Source organism: Trachymyrmex cornetzi, unplaced genomic scaffold (genome assembly GCF_001594075.2).
Source record: "Trachymyrmex cornetzi isolate Tcor2-1 unplaced genomic scaffold, Tcor1.1 scaffold92, whole genome shotgun sequence".
NCBI classification, from domain to species: Eukaryota; Metazoa; Arthropoda; class Insecta; order Hymenoptera; family Formicidae; genus Trachymyrmex; species Trachymyrmex cornetzi.
In genome coordinates, this window is record NW_017300267.1 from 270,662 (window position 1) to 288,132 (window position 17,471).

At 32.7% G+C, this 17,471-nt stretch overlaps 1 protein-coding gene across 1 annotated transcript in view; it reads left to right on the forward strand.

The window, feature by feature from the left end:
* The first annotated feature begins 10,407 nt into the window (after positions 1-10,407).
* Positions 10,408-17,471, forward strand: part of l(3)mbt (lethal (3) malignant brain tumor) — an 8,449-nt gene continuing 1,385 nt past the window's right edge. The window contains exons 1-13 of the mRNA XM_018520703.1: positions 10,408-10,809; positions 11,502-11,706; positions 12,624-12,912; positions 13,058-13,297; positions 13,395-14,023; positions 14,215-14,374; positions 14,457-14,628; positions 14,714-14,897; positions 14,994-15,192; positions 15,265-15,720; positions 15,792-15,981; positions 16,064-16,185; positions 16,662-17,403. Coding sequence (XP_018376205.1) covers positions 10,766-10,809; positions 11,502-11,706; positions 12,624-12,912; positions 13,058-13,297; positions 13,395-14,023; positions 14,215-14,374; positions 14,457-14,628; positions 14,714-14,897; positions 14,994-15,192; positions 15,265-15,720; positions 15,792-15,981; positions 16,064-16,185; positions 16,662-17,403 — 3,632 coding nt within the window. The 5' untranslated portion in view covers positions 10,408-10,765. The remainder of the gene's footprint in view (positions 10,810-11,501; positions 11,707-12,623; positions 12,913-13,057; positions 13,298-13,394; positions 14,024-14,214; positions 14,375-14,456; positions 14,629-14,713; positions 14,898-14,993; positions 15,193-15,264; positions 15,721-15,791; positions 15,982-16,063; positions 16,186-16,661; positions 17,404-17,471) is intronic.

Sequence of the window (17,471 nt, forward strand, 5' to 3'; positions counted from 1 at the left end):
TGGAAAACACCCAGGCCCGTATTCAGAACGCGTTTTTATCGATAAAAGCGCACTTTTATCTCTGAAATTCTATAATATACGTGACGTAAAGTATAGTATGTTAGCAGCGTGCTAACATCGTTGTAAGCGCGTTCTGAATACGGGCCGCATGGTTTACATGGCGGCTTCTGGGTACCGCTCTTCTTATGTTCAAAATGCGCAAGAGTACAGTGTGTGTGTGTGTGTGTCAGAAGCAATGAGGTTGCGACATTTTTTTTTCGATGGTTTTGCGAAATGCAGCTTACTCACCGAGGGATTGGTTCTTATTCGTGGATTTATGAATAAGAACCAATCGGTGAGTAAGTTGCATTCCGAAACCCATCGAAAAAAAGTGTCGCAACCTCATTGTTTCTGATTGTACACCTAATATACTTCCACTATGGTCTTATTTCAAACGTATTTTTATCTAATTTTCAAGTTAACTAAGAGAAATTTTAAAAAATCAATATAAAATAGATAATAAATTATATTACAATAATATTGTATTATTCGAATAAATTTATTACGTGTTAACACGTGTCCATCTTGTGTTTGGCTCTTATATTAGCATTAATTTTCTTTGATTTAGAATTAGAGGATTTATATCTTAAAAAGCAGTGAAGACATGTGTCACATAATTTTTTTTCGATATAAATAAGGACGTATCAAATATTTAGTCCGAATCAATTTGATACGTGTATTAATTACCAATTTAGCTCGTGTATAAATGTTTTAAGTCTTAAAACATAATAAATTGATCAATTACAATCGAATGCGAAAAGAATAATTGATTGTGATTCGTTCTTTGTTATGACTTAAAAATCTATTGTAGATCTGGACTTTAGGGCTACCGCAAACAAAATTTCTGTAACAGTAACCTTAAGACGTAAACTTAGGCCCGATTGTATCAACGTACTTTAATTTTAAACGAGGCTTAAAACTCTCAGTTTATCTCTTTAAAGCCGAAAGAGATAGAGAGATTTTTAAGCCTCACTTAAAATCAAAGTAATGTCGATGTAACCGGGCCTTAGGGAGCATTTGTATTGGCAACCGTATGTCGTATGCCGTAATCTGTAAGAATTGACTAATCACAGTCGAGTATTCCTCTCTCATTCGATAAGAAGGGAATACTCGAAGGTGATTGGTCAATTTTTACACATTACGGCATACGGTTTCGGCCAATATAAACGCTCCCTTAGGGCTGTAACGGAAAGACTAATGGTACGTTTCCACTGAGAGCGTCACGCGTCGCGTCGTCCACCGCGTCACGGCGCGACGCGAAAGAGAGAAAGAGTGAAGTTTATATATGTACACAACCCCTCTTTTTCTCTCTTTCGCGTCGCGTCGTGACGCGCTCAGTGGAAACGTACCATGACTTATATCTTAGGCTATGTTCCAAAACTTCCTCTCCGAGAAAGATTTTACTCTATATGCTATAGTGTACGTTACGTATACTATATATTTCGAGTAAAATTTTCCTCTGAGAGGAAGTTTTGGAACGTAGCCTTAAGATAGTGACCTCTGTTAAGCCTTGTGTCCACGATGCTAGAAATCGGTCCGAGAACTCGGATGAAGAAAGAATTGACCAATCACAATGGTCATGTGATCAAATTGTTCAAATGTAATTTGTTAATTTTTCCTCTGTCCGAGATCTTGGACCGATTTCTAGCATCGTGGACACAAGGCTTTAGGCCGGTATCTACGCATTGAAGAATGAGAGAGAAGATTGAAAGACTGAAGTTTGATCAGAACAAAAAAAGCCAGAATTTTTTTATCCTCATTGGTGAAATTTCAATCTTTAATCTTCAATCTCAATCTTCAGTGCATAGTCTGATTCTGGTCTTACACGGCACGCTTAATCGGATTTAATAACATCCGTAGTTATGAAATATACGTAGTTTGTCCAATCATAGTTGTTCCTCGGAAAAATGGAACTGACCAATCACAGTCATTCCATTCTTCAGAGGAATAGTTATGATTGGTCAGTTTCATAACATCGATGTTATAACTTCGGCGTAAATCGAGCCGTATAATCCCGGATCTACAATAGGTGTTTTAAGCCTTAAACCGTAAGAAATTGACCAACTATAGTCGAATGGGAGAAAAATAACTGATTTGTTCATTCTTTATGGCTTAAGGGTTAAAAACACACAAGAACTATCTTATGTTTAACATTTAACGTAATGGACCTTTTACAATAAGCCATTAGTCATAAATTAGAAATCAGAAGCTAAAAATTGACGACTGTAATTAGTCAATTTTTAGCTTTTGACTTCTGATTTATGACTTATTAATGACTTATCGTAAAAAGCTCATTAAACAAGAACAGATAACAAATCCGAGGTATCAAAAGTATTCGAACAACGTTTCCGAATGCAGCCAATATAAGAATCGACTATGGCTGTGTTCCAAAATTCACTGTCAGTGCTGAAAATGTATAATACATGTATTATACATTTTGGCCCGTATTCAGAACGCGCTTTAATCGATAAAAGCGCACTTTTATCTCTGAAATTCTATAATACGCGTGACGTAAAGTATGTTAGCGTGCTAACATCGTTGTAAATGCGTTCTGAATACGGGCCTTTATGTTACATGTACGTAACATAAATTATGGATTTTCAGCGCTGACAGTGAATTTTGGAACACAGTCTGTGAATGCTGACCTATGATTGACTTCCAGAACATTCTTCAAAAGAAAACAGACTTTCTACTCTGGTAGAGTTCCTCTAATAAGAGTTAAGACACAAGACCGGAAGGACGCCATTGCCGGGTGGCCAAAAACAGCACAATTTCACCATGATTGACAGTTAATAGTCCGATTTCGCGTTCGCGCCTTCTACACCATGAAATAGTGCTCACACCAATTCACAGATTCATTACCACATGGAAAGTATCTGCAAATGGCGGCGTTTAAAGGGACTCGAAATCTGACCAATCAGAGATCGGTACCCCTTATGACTTGACTCTTTCTCGAGGGACTCTATGCATTGGATTCTTTCGACGCCCTCTCTGTTTCCGATTCGGTTGTCCAAACGTAGGACGCGTATCTAGGTGGATCTAACTAATCAGTGCGTATATAGCGATCGTAGCTTAAAAAAAATCTAAAACTATATCTTTATTGGTTAACTTAATATTACAGCCCAGTCTCTTCTAAGGTTAAATTCATTTTGTACGCGTTAAGCGTTGTTAAATCGCGCCTCGATTCACGCCGAAGATACAATCGGATTATTCAACGTGTTATCGATCGTATTTACGTGGCCGACGGTAAGCGAGTGAAGGATTCGAAAGCGAAATTTATACAACTATTTTTTTTTTTTTAATTTGATCATCGAAAACATATGAAGTTGCCTCAAATTGACACTGATATTTTTATGAATGATATTAAATAAAAGTATCGATCGCGCGCAGTTAATAAGTGCAGTATACAAGAGACTCGCGCTTTCGTTGGAGAGAGTGAAGAGAGAGAAAGAGAAAGAGGGGGGGGGAGAGAGACGAAAAGGGCGGAGGGAGGGGAGAGAGAAGAGAGATACGAGAGAGAGAGAGAGAGAGAGAGAGAGAGAGAGAGACTGAGAGAGAGAGAGAGAGAAAAGAAGTTTAGTTACAAAGAACTAGCAGCGTGGATTAACTAGCAGCGAGTTATCGTAGCAATTTTGGTGAATTCGGCGGTGCTCTAGATACGGTAAAGTATATAATTGCATTCTCACCGTCATCGAAAGCTTATCTAAATGAATTTGCATAAATTTGCATATAAAGCGTGCGCAGGAAAATTGACCAATTGCATACTTAAAATAAAAGATAGTACATCGCATTCTGTATAATACGCGCTCGAGATCTGTTCTTTCCCAAGTTGCACTCGATGTACACTCAAGTGCTGTTCGCACGAATGCATTGTCGGATGCTCCGGAGTGTTTAAGGCCAATCTTAAGCGATTCGTTCGATCCTCTTAAGTTTGACGACAGTGTGAATAACGTTAATTGTTTCGTGGAAGTTTAAGGAAACGCGAACACCTGAAACATTTCAGGGATGGACCGTCCCTTCCATTTTTTTTCTTGCTTGAGGACGCGAGAAGATATTGTTCGTTTCATTACGAGTTTGTAAGAGAGAAGGTAATAGAGAATCGTATTTATGTATATTATGTGCCGCGATGAGAGTCCGTTCAAGACACACAATTCAATTGACATGCAGATGTATCAATTTCAGTCTCCACGATCGAGACGCAAAGTTCATGCATCTCCAATCGATCGTGTGTGAATCGATCGTCTGCCAGCCGACGTTTGAAAATAGTCGACTGTGTACCACGGTGTAACCACTAGTGCACTACACGCATATGATATACATATATACACATGTATATATATGTTATATATCTATACATATGTATATATATTATGTAGATTAAGCATGTAATCACAGTTAGCACCTTTCCACTTTAGCTCGCATCGATATGGCCGCGTCAGCTATAAAGAGATACCGACTGAAGCTTCACTCTACGGATGGAAATCTTGATTTATGTGTATGCGCTTTTATGCATATGAATGTATACATATAATTATCGTTGACGTTTGTAAAATGTAGTTATTGCGAGATGTAATGGTCCTTTTTTTCTTTTAATAAAGCGTTCGCGCGGGAAGCGAATGTGAACAAAAAGACGCATAAAATCACGGGTTTTTTGCCCTTTTTCGGTAAAATTGATTTAAACCGTAGTACGTTGTCATTTTTGATTTACCGATTAAGGCTGCGGTCCACTTAGCGCTTCAAACGCTACAGAGCATTTGTAGCACTAACATGACTGGTCTATTTGATGCTTCGGAACGTTCCTAGCAATTCTGATTATGTCATCAATACGTCATCGTTTTTGCTCCCACTTCGCTCCAACTGCCTCACCTCGAGAGGTGGGTTGGCTGGAGCGTTCACGTAGCAATTGTAGCATTCGAAATAGTAACGGACCAATCGGAGCGTAGCGTTTGGAGCGTAACGTTCAGAGCATTTGGAAGAAGCAAGTGGATCGCAGCCTAAAAGAAGTTTCCTTAAGTAAAATTATAAAAAGCGATTTTGTTGTAGCACTATTTGAAAGTTGTTATTTTTGGGACTGAAAAGTACCTTAATCTACTATTCACTTTTTTTAGTAACTGAATCTTAATTTTGATGCACAGAATAATGAGACGAATTAATTGATATAAAGAAAATACATAATTAAAAAGAAAATTATGCAATTTGCAATATGCATACTTGTAAACAACATTTTTTTAAATAACTATGTCTTTTCTTTACATAGTTGTTGTTATTATATATAATATATGTATATAATATATATATAATAACCTCGTTATTCTGTGCATGGGCGTAGCCTAGGGGGAGGAGGGGGCCTATGGCGCCTCCCTTAAATTTAAAAAAAATAAAAAATAAAAATAATTACAAATTTTAAAATTAAAGGGCTATATGAATCAAAGCTGGTTGTTAATTATTCATAATTAAAAAATTAAAAAAAATTTTTTTAAATCATTTTAATTAAGATACGATCATATTAACAAATGTATTATATACACAGAAAAAATTTTTGTGTTAAATTTAACACACATGTCCCAAACGATTCATCCAAAATTTTTGTTAATTTAACGTAAGATGAATATGTTAGAAAGTAACATAAATATTATGTAAAAAATTAACACAAGAAACATAATACTTTGACAAAATTTAAAAGCAAATTTTATATTAAATTGACATATTTATAATGTTAAATTTCACTGAAATTAGATGCTATTTTTATATTTTTAATTTAAGCGATGCCTCCGTGATATTTAACATATGTATATATGTAATATGTAGATTTAATTTTCTGTTACAAAGAGAAAATAACACAAGATATCTGTATCTTTTTACGTATAAAATATGTAAATAGCTGTACAGAAAATGTTTCTTCAGTAAAATTAACATTTATATTAAATTAATACACATATTTTATTCATTTATTCCTAGAATTTATGTTTTAAAACTACATTATTTTTATGTTATTTGTTTACTTACCTATGAATTGTGTTATTTTAACACTGAAAAATGTTAAATTTTAATTTTTAAACAAAATATTCAAATAACACAATCACATTATGTTAAATTAACACTCGAATATGTAAAAAATTTAACACAAAAATTTTAACAAGGATTTATTTTAACATAAATAGAGAATGTTTTTTATCATGTGTCATTAAGTTATCTTCAATATTAATATAAATAAATTAAAATTATAATTAAAAAGAAAACAATCTTTAACAAAAAAATTTACAAAAAGTTACACATTTACGAACTATACTTAATGAATATTCACGAGAAATTAATTTTGGAAAAGAAAAAAATTGTAGATGAGAAAGTTATAGAAAGATTTTTTGCCTTTAAGATGAATAGTATTATGAATTTAATTTTTTTTTTCAAAGATTCAGTTAATTATAAAAGATAAATATATATATAAAGTAAATTGTAGTAAAGTAAATGTGTGATTTTGTGATTTATCCGTCAGTAATTAATTAAAAATAATACGGAACAAAACAAGTTCAATAGTGTATATCACTCGGGACTATTGGACTCTCTCCTTGCCTACGGGTTCAAAAGTCTCAACTTTAATTTGGCTCCTCAAATAAAATCTTGAATACATTTTGTGCATGAAAGTACATTTAAAAAAAAAAAATAAATAAATAGTAATAAAGACTGGCATGCTCGTTTTTCTCCGAAAAATATCAAAGTTGAAAGAAAAAAAAACGTATTTTTTTATTTAACTTTGACATCTTAAACTTTTTTTACACCTTTTATTTGAAACTAAATCGGACATACGATTATATAAAGTTTTTGTCTTGAATTTGTTTAAAAAATCACCTACTAAAATAGAATAATTAGTATTTACTCTATAACTTGCCTTTTACAAGTAACAAAATGTCCGTGTTACAAATAAAAACTTATACCGACTAGACCAAAAAAAAGGTATCTGTAAAAGTTAACAATTTTACCGCTTTAAGGATGTTTTGGTTGTACAATGTAAGCTAAAAATATTAATGAAATAATTAGTCAAAATAAGTTAATATTATATAAGTTAATATCAATCAATATTATTTTGAAAATTTTGATATTATTTCGTGCATATGATCTGAAACTAATTGCAAAAAACAAAATAAATAATTTGAGTTATAATGATTACGTAGCAAAATGGCATTATTTTTCTGCAGTTTTAGAACAATAACTTTTATATGAATAAATAGATTCAAATAAACTTTTGCACGAAAATGTATTATTGTTTGATCAGTATATGTTTTAAATTTGATTTAATTCCTAATGTTTACACTTTTTCATCAAATTTGCAAATAAGTATTACAAAATGCGATTTTAAATAAGCATCAAGACTACAAAAAAATTAAATAACTTTTAATCAGAAAATTGTGTTCAAAGAAGGGTAGAAATTTTCGAGGATTTTGTTACCGCTCGGGGATCGTTTTATTTCTATGTTTTTTTATATATTTTTCTTTGTAGAAACCGAAAATATAATCATTATAATATAACGCCAAACTTAAATTATAATAAAGAGATTAACAGGACTCTTAAATTTAACAAAATTTAAATAAATATTATAAAGGGCATATTAAGAGTCAAATAATTGTTAATAAATGTAGGTGTCACATTAATAAAATAAAATAAGATTTAATTAAAAATTTAGATGAATATATGTATAGACATTACAGTTTCGGCTTTTTATTAAGCCATCTTTAGATGATCCTTAAGATTTTGCAGTTCCTTGAGTGTATTCATTTTTTCATCGGTAGTTTACAATTAGTTCATGATAAAACATTAAATGTCCAATGGTGTCTTCCAAGAAAACGAAATTTCCCTCTCAATAGATTTGCAAGTCGAATGTTTGAATTTTCGTTCACTCGAACATCTCATTGTGATAGTCAAAATTTGTCAAATATATAAAAATTGAAGATATCATTTAATCAAATATACAAAAATCGTAGCAAATTATGAATATTAAAACAGGGCAATAAGAGTGAAATAATATTATTCACAGTCCAAAAGTTAAAATTAAAAAACTGCTATTTTAAATGACTAATCTGAGATATGTTATCAGTATGACTTCTCACTTAATAAGTCCAAATTGGATCACATGTGAATAATATTGCACCACAAAACGTTATTTAGATTATATTTTTCGTTTTCACACTAAGTAATGTGCAACACTTATATATTTTCAGTTTCTACGAAAAAAGATATATGTATAAGAAAATATAGAAATGAAACGATCCCTGAGCGAAACTTTTGAAAATTTCTACCCTCTTATACAGATAATGATGGAATAATTTATGAAATTTTTATATTTTTGATAATGTTTTGTGAGACATGATCTATACATCCTAATTACTCCTTTTTCGTCTTTCTCTTGAGCAACCGAGATAATTTAGAGTAGACCAAGGCGAGTCGGATTACAGAGTAAATTGGATCAATGTAAAGGGATATTAGTTTATATTTGTCGTTAATTTTATTATTATTATTTTGTTTTAAACGAGCTGTTTTTGAAACAAAAGAAATAAAATTAACGACAAATATCGACTAAGAAGTTCCGCCCAATCAAAGAGAATATAAGAATTTCAACCTGTCATCAGAAACTGTACTCTACATATAGTACATAATTTCTGACAGGTTGAAATTTTTATTCTCTATTCCCTGTTCTCTATTATTTTGTTTGTGCGGAGTCTCTTAACTGTCTTAAATTTTACATTGATCCTATTCGCCTCAGTCTGCCCTATTTTGTATTCTGTAAAAACAAATCTTCTCCAAATTTTTCTTTGTAACGAGGAAATATACGTATTGCTGAATTGGTACCCTTGCTAAGATGGCGCCCAAGGCGGACCGCTCCTCCCATTATTCGTGACAGCTGGATAAAGATACTTTTCAGTCCGATTAGACTAGAAAATATACAACTTTCAAACGATGCTACAGCAAGATCTGTCCATTTTTGATGGTTTTACCTATGGTAGAAACTTTTCATCAGTGAATTAAAAACTATAAGTAACATACTACAGTTTAAGCCACCCTTACGGAAAAAAAACTATGAATAAATAGTAAAATGCCAATAGTAATTTGGCTAATAGTTAGTACTGTTTTGGCCAATAGTTACTGTTGATAAATAATTACTGTTGGTCAATAATAACTGTTGGTCAATAATAACTGTTGGTCAATAATTACTGTTGGTCAATAGTTACTTTTTGTATTGTACACAAATTTTTGAAGGTTTCGCGCGACCACTCGGGGATTATTTTATTTTTATATTTTCTTATGTATTTTTCTATGTTTTCTATGTTTTCTTATGTATTTTTCTTCGTAAAAATAAAAAATAATCATTATAATAACGCCAGACCTAAAGAAAAATTGGTACATTGATATAAAGGTGAATAAAATCCTTACTCGTATCGTTATAAAAAAATCACTGTTAGTTATGTTTAATAATTTATTTATGAAATTAATTCCAAATTGTATCAAATGCGAACAATGTTGTATCATAAAACGTTAATTAGAATATATTTTTCGTTATAACATTTATCATATTGGTACCGTTTCTCCCATTCCATCATGCGTTATGTATCTCATGATAACAAATGTTATAATAAAAAATATAATCTAATTAACGTTTTATGGTGCAATACTATTCGTGTTTGATCCAATTTGGAATTAATTTCATAAATAAATACTTAAAACATAACTGACAGTAATTTCATAATAATGCATAAATGATTTTTATTTACTTTACTTACTTTATTTATGTATCAATTTTTCCTTGAATCTGACGTTATTATAATAATTATTTTCAGGTTCTCCGAAGTTCAAACTATTGGAGTCATAACTATTGGAGCCTCAATAGTAACTACTGGAGTCTCAGTACCCTGGTAGCAAGCTGACGTCAAAATGACGTAGCTTGCTACCTGGGTAGTAACTACTGGAACACCAATAGTAACTATTGATTCTTAATAGTATTTTTCCGTAAGAGCACTTCTATCGAGAGCTGAAAATCCATGGTTTTCTGCGGGATTATTCGTTTAAAATTTTTTTCTCTCTGTTTGTCTGTCTGTTAAGTGGGAGACGCTCATCGCTTTTCTGATAACGAACAAGCGCGTAATTATCGACATATCGATCTACGCGATCAGCGATCGCGGAACAATTCGCGGAGGAACGGGTAGGTTTTAGCCAATTCAAAAAAAAAATAAAAAAAGGTTGACATAAAAACGACGAAGAAAGAACGTTGGCGACGCTAATGCGCGCGATTGGCTGGCGCGGCTGCACCTAGTTGCATCGAATTGCACCCACTGACCGTGCAGTGCCGTGCAGCTCGCGGTGACCAATGGGAGACGAGCTGTCGCGCCGTCGCCACTGCGCGTTCGGCCTATGGGGACGTAGCCGTGGCATACAGGACTTACTTAAGAGCTCAAAAGATGTGCTAAAGTTTTTGTTAAAAGTGTATGAACGGCGTGGTGGAATTGTTTTCCGTTTGCACGCGCGGGAAAACGCTGCGTGAAGAAGTCGCGGCACGCATGAACGACGACGATTCCGCCTTGGGTTCCGGGCTGCGCATCCGTTATTCTGAAAAGTGCCGTGCATAACGCGCGTTGCCCCCTTCATTGATGAACGACTCCGAACGATGCGCGACGGGCGGTACACGAGTCGCCAAGTTTGAATAGGAGACTCACGATTCCTATCCACCGATCGCGGCAGCATGGGTGCTTTCGCACGAAACCGCCTCCGTCGTTTACGCCCACGGTGAATTTCAAAGCGTGAAAAGTGATGTTGGAACGTGACTGCTGTATGCTACGGATACAACGGGTTCGGCGCGCCATTTAAAATTGTGCTACCATATCTCGACGAGAATACGTCGAGCTTCTCCGATGCATGAATTTGCACGATAAACGTCGTCTGGTCAAGCGTTTGCATTTTTCCGCGAACGAGATATTTCGATATTCCTCGCGAATTATGTAACTAGTAACGACACGATATGCCGATGATAAACGCTATGTCCGTTAGGTTCGTAAAGTTGCTTTAGTGTTGGGCCTTTAGCAAAAAAAAAAAAAAAAAAAAAAACATTACCCATTTATCGAGGTTGAATGATGGTGGAACATTAAGTTGTGATTTATTTCACGTTTTCACGAAACTTCGTTTTAAATTGATTAAATGAAACAATTTATGTAATTGTGATGTAATTGTTTAACTATCCAAAAAGATAACATATCGAATAATTTTAAATACATTCTCAAGCTTTATACTTTTCACTTTTTGTTTTGATAGAAAAAATTTATATTATTGAGTGTGGTAATTCATCAATTAATTTTTATTTATATCTTTTTAAGTGTCATTCTGACTTATAGATATATATGAAACGTTTTTTAATGTTAAGTGTTGAAGCGTGAAACAATGAGAAAACACAACTTTGTCAACAACCGTCTGTTTGTTAACAGAATGGAAGAGGAAATAGTAGTAGACGATATAGATGAGAATAGTGCTACGGATACGCAGCAGGTGGATGATGCAACCACGTCTGTAATGCCACTGTTATATATCCAACAAAATAAAGTACGTTCTACCCAATCGACAAATATAAATCAAACTATTGTTTCACCTAACACACAACTCGCTGCCATTATTAATCCAGTTAATAATCAGGTAATTATTGAAAGCATGGTATGTTATGCAGTGGTTGGTATCTTGTGTAATACTGGCTTTCTATTTTATGATTTATGTGGCAAAGTTGAGAACTTCTGTAGAGATTAATTTTTCCAATCTGTATCTTATATAAGTACTTTATTATAATGGATGAACATATAACACATAATATAGATATACATATTTCAATATAGATATAATATTCATGCTAACCTAAAATTAAGTATACATCTTTTATCTACATGCCGTACTTATATATCTTATACTTTATAATAAGCTATAATTTAAATGTTATATTTTGCAATAAAATATAAAGTATGAATATATAAGTACAATTATAAGTGATAATATAAGGGAGCAAAATGTAACAGTGCTAAACATAGTTCGCATTCAGTACACACGCATACACATATACATATATCCATATACACAATATATACGTACGTATATACATGTATGTATATAGATCTTATAGTTTTATAAGATACATAGGTGGTAGCAGTGAGTGATGCAGTTCCTTATAGTAAATATAGATTTGGTCAACAGACACTGCATACAGTGTGACTCAAGTATGAAGAGATGTGCATAAAATTAATCTATTGATTTAAATAATTTTTTTGTTGAAAAAATATGTTTTTTGATATTTATAACTGTTAAATTTAGTTGTACTTTATGATCAATGTTATTTTTTTATTTTACCATGTCAAGTTTATTGATAAATTAAAAGTGAATATTGATTAGTTTGATGTTATTTGTAATTAATATGGATATTATGTAAAAATTCTCATATTCAAATTACTTAGATGTTGAGTTTTGGAGAAAATTGTGACTTTTAACTTTCATCTAGTTAATTTTAGACAGCAAGTCCATTTAGCTTTTATGATTAGATAAAATAAGATATTTTACTTTCATTCTAGATTGTGACTGGACAAAATAAGGTATTTATACAAGGGCCAAGTCAGGTAGCTACATCTCAAAATAAACAACACATCGTAATTCATCGTCCGATAAATACTGTGAGCACTGCTACTTCACAAGCTCAAAAACACATTTTACTTAGAAAGTCAACATCTACTGCTCAGATATTGCCCTTAAATACGACGCAAGGAAATCAAACCAATGCGCAAGTGGGAAAGCATACATTTGCATATTTGGGAACCCTCATTAAACCTAACAAATCACGAGAATCTGTTGTTATACCTGCAGGTAAGAATTTTTTGTATTTTATAAATTTTAATATAACTGATTTATAATTTGTCAACTTACATGTGATATACAAAAACTACAAAAAATTAATTTAATATATCAAATCATATATATCTGTGCATTTACTTACTTGGCATTCTAATAGGGACTTTAACACCGGCTCAAATAACGAAACCCAAATTAGTAATTACTCCAGTAATATCACAATTAACTCCAGCACCAGCAAGTACCACAAGTGGCTCGCAGGGTCAGGGTCCTAAACATATGGCGAATTTAATATTACCAGTGAACATTTCCCAGCAAAGTGGCACCACAAAACCTAGCATGTTCAATTTAAAAATTAATAATGGTCAACTTAGTACGGAAAGCAAAGGTACCATAACAGGTATAGAAATAAATTTCTATTTAGCGTAATTACTGATTTACATGTATAGTATTTCAAAGCAAAATATAAAGTATATTTATTGCTTTGCACAATTTAGTGTTACGTGAATCAAAAACGACAAATTCAACGACACATCCTCCACCATTGCATCCAATAAAAATGGGCCTTTTAAGTGCAAACAAGAACAATTCTAATTCCATAGATAGTATAAAAATCACTGAAAATCCGGATTCAGCCGTTATCACGCCAATTCCAAAAAAGGAAGATAATCAACCAGAAAAACGGAAAAAGACAATTAGCAACATATTACGAGGTTCTACTGAAAAACGGATGAAAAAGCAACATATTCCAAAATCTCCGCAAGACAGTCTAGCTGATTCTAATTATGCATTGAGCAGTCCAGAGTCTGAACAAGACAAAGATAAAAAGACTCAAAATGACGATGATATTACATTGATTAAAGTTATCCCTAGTGAGGATAAAGTTTCGAAACTTAATACAAATATGGATGATGATATAAGAATAGAGATAATTAAAACTCCAATAAACTGTAATACTGAAATAACGCCAGACAATAAGAATGAAGCAAAGAGTAACAATTGTGATGAAACAAAAGAACAATTGAATCAGAATAATACTCCGAATCAGAACAACACGCATTTTGATGCGTCTAAAATTTTGGACTGGAAAGATGGTGTTGGTACTTTGCCTGGAAGTAATTTACAGGTAAAAGAATTATATATGTATGGTAATAAAAAATAAAGAAACCTCTAAGTTTGTGTTTATCTAGAACTATGAACAATAGTAACAGTTTTAGTTACAGTTTTACAAGTAACAGTTTTATAACATTATTAAAGTATTTATAGACGCGTATATATGCACGAACAATCACATGTATTTTTTTTACATTTTTTTAGTTCCGTATGAATGAGTTCGGCATTATGGAAGTAGTAGATGAAGATGAAAGTAGTAAACAAAATAAAGATGGCATAGGTGATAAAGAGAATGTGTGTTTAACACAAAATTCCTCAAAAACTAGCTCAGGAATTGTTAATAATACTAATATAGAAAAAAAAGGTAAATTACAAATAGTACATCTCGATGGACATATTAGATGTAAATATTTATATATGACTATAATGAAATATATTTAATTTAGCTGATGAAAGGAAATCTAGATCGGTAAATGCAGATACTGTGTATCATTGCGAAGCTTGTGGATGTTATGGATTAGCTGCTGAATTTGAAAGTCCAATATCATGTAGTCCTTCCTGCACAGAAGTGATAGAGGCTAAAAAACAGCCTGCAAATCGAAAGGACAAGGATCCAAAGTGTGTATTATGTATCTTAATATATTTTAATATGTAAGTAATTAAGTAATCATATAAGGTTTAACTATATTAATGTTTTTTACAGAGAAGTACGCATAAAAAAGAAACGCAAAAAATTATTACAAGAGTCACAATTATTACAAGGATCAAAAGAAATAGATGAAAAGTCTGATGAAAAGACACAAGATAAGACAAAGGAAATAGATGAGGAAAAAGAGGTATTGGCAAGTATAGATGACGAGATCCAAGCAGATTCATCAGAATCAAAGGTTGGTCGAGTATAACAGTTAAATTATTAAATTTAATTAAATTAAATGGGTTAAAAATTAAAATATAATAATTTTTTAATTTTATTTTATGCGCAGTTTCCTTGGCAAAGAGGAAAATCAGGTTTTTCATGGCCAAAGTATCTTGACCATTGTAAAGCAAAAGCGGCGCCTGTTAAGTTATTCAAGGATCCCTTTCCCTATAGTAAAAATCATTTTAGAGTTGGAATGAAATTGGAAGGTATAGATCCGGAACACCCTTCTCGATATTGTGTTCTAACCATTGCCGAGGTTGTAGGTAAGTCAGCAGTTAAAGACAGCATAAATATTACAGTATTATATGAAATTTATAAAAAATGTATGTATTTAGGTTACCGAATGCGTGTGCATTTTGACGGTTATCCGGAAAATTATGATTTTTGGATAAATGCAGATAGTATGAATATATTTCCTGCTGGGTGGTCTGAAAAAAATGGCAAGAAATTAGATCCACCAAAGGGTTACACATCTGGAAACTTTAATTGGAATGCATATCTAAAAATCTGTAAAGCGCCTGTGGCAGCAAAGAATTTATTTCCGAATAAAGGTGCCTTGCAAACTGTCTTTCCCACAGGCTTTCGAGTGGGCATGAAGTTGGAGGCAGTGGATAGAAAACATTCTTCATTACTTTGTGTCGCTAGTATAGCAGGTTTAATGGATTCTCGAATATTAGTTCATTTTGATTCTTGGGACGAGGTGTACGATTATTGGGCTGATGCGAGTTCACCATATATTCACCCTGTTGGATGGTCTCATCATAATGGACGCGCCTTGATGCCACCAAATAGTAAGAAATTTGAAATTAGTACAATACAATTTATTTATTCATCCATATGTAATTGTAATATCTGTGATTAGCTTATAAGGATGCCAAGTCTTTCTCTTGGGACGCATATCTGAAAGACACCACCTCAATGGTTGCTCCAGCTAGAGCATTTAAGCAACGCCCACCGTGTGCATTCAGACGTGGTATGAAATTGGAAGCAGTGGATAAGCGAGTGCCACAATTAATTAGAGTGGCAACTGTAGAGGATGTGAAAGACCACCAGTTTGTATTGACTTCCATTTTCTTTTTGTGTGTGTTTTTATCTTTTTAGTGGGATAATAATTATATATTTTTTAAAATATAGATTGAAGATTAAGTTTGATGGCTGGCCCGATAATCATGCCTATTGGGTTGATGATGATTCACCTGATATTCATCCTGTGGGTTGGTGTGTAAAAACTGGTCATCCATTGGAACCTCCACTTAGTAAGCTTTTATTTTATATTATACATATTATTTTGCATATTACAATATATTTTAAAGAATAGTATAACAACAAGGCTAATAAGAGTCAAAATTTAGTTTATAAAAAATCCAACCACTCTAATATTTAAAAATTCAAAATATACAAAAGCATTCCTTAACAAATTATTTGAAAGATTATATATAATGATAATAACATGTTTCTCGAATTGAACCATCTTCAGATTACAAGAAGTTTTTTGTAACTACCCCCTGTATCATACAGAACAAAAAAACCGTGGTTATTGTTAAAATCTCGCAAACGTGTTAATAATTGTAGCCTTTTGGCCTGATGGAGTGCTTCACTGAGATCATGATCCACCCTCAAATGATTAGTCAGTCAATTGTCCATGTCATGAAATTCAGTTTATTTCACCTATATTAGAATATATTTTAATTCGTACGTACAATGTAATTGATTCATTTTTATCAATACATAGTAGATCAATTGACTGATCGACCGGAATGTGGCACATATGGCTGCCGAGGTATAGGACATATAAAAGGACCTAAATTTGCAACGCATAATTCAGCATCTGGTTGTCCGTATTCTCCTCAAAATTTAAATAAATCAGTCCAGTTGCTTGACAGATACAGTTTGGCGAAAAACAATGACTCCCACGAAGCCGATGATCATGAAATGGAGATACAGGAAAAATCAAAACTAGAGAAGACTGACAAAAAAACAGAAAAGTCCCAAAAATTCGATAAACTTGTGCCCTCAGACGATGGAATATTAATGATCGAGAAGGAGAAAGATGGCGATTCGTCGGAGAAGAATGATAAATCTGGAAATACGTCAGAAAATGATAAATCCGAAAATACATCGGAAAATAATAAATCTGAAAATAGATCAGAAAATGATCAATCTGAAAATAGATCAGAAAATGATAAATCTGAGAATAGATCAGAAAATGATGAATCTGAAAATAGATCAGAAAATGATAAATCAGAAAATGAGAAACCTGAAAATAGATCAGAAAATGAGAAACCTGAAAATAGATCAGAAAATGATGAATCTGAAAATAGATCAGAAAATGATAAATCTGAAAATAAACCAGAAAATGATAAATCTGAAAATATATCAGAAAATGATACAACTGAAAATAAACCAGAAAATGATAAATCTGAAAATGGATCAGAAAATGATAAATCTGAAAATAGACCAGAAAACTCAGACAAGTATGTTGAATATAGTGAAATCTCTCTCTCTCTCTCTCTCTCTCTCTCTCTCTCTCTCTCTCTCTCTC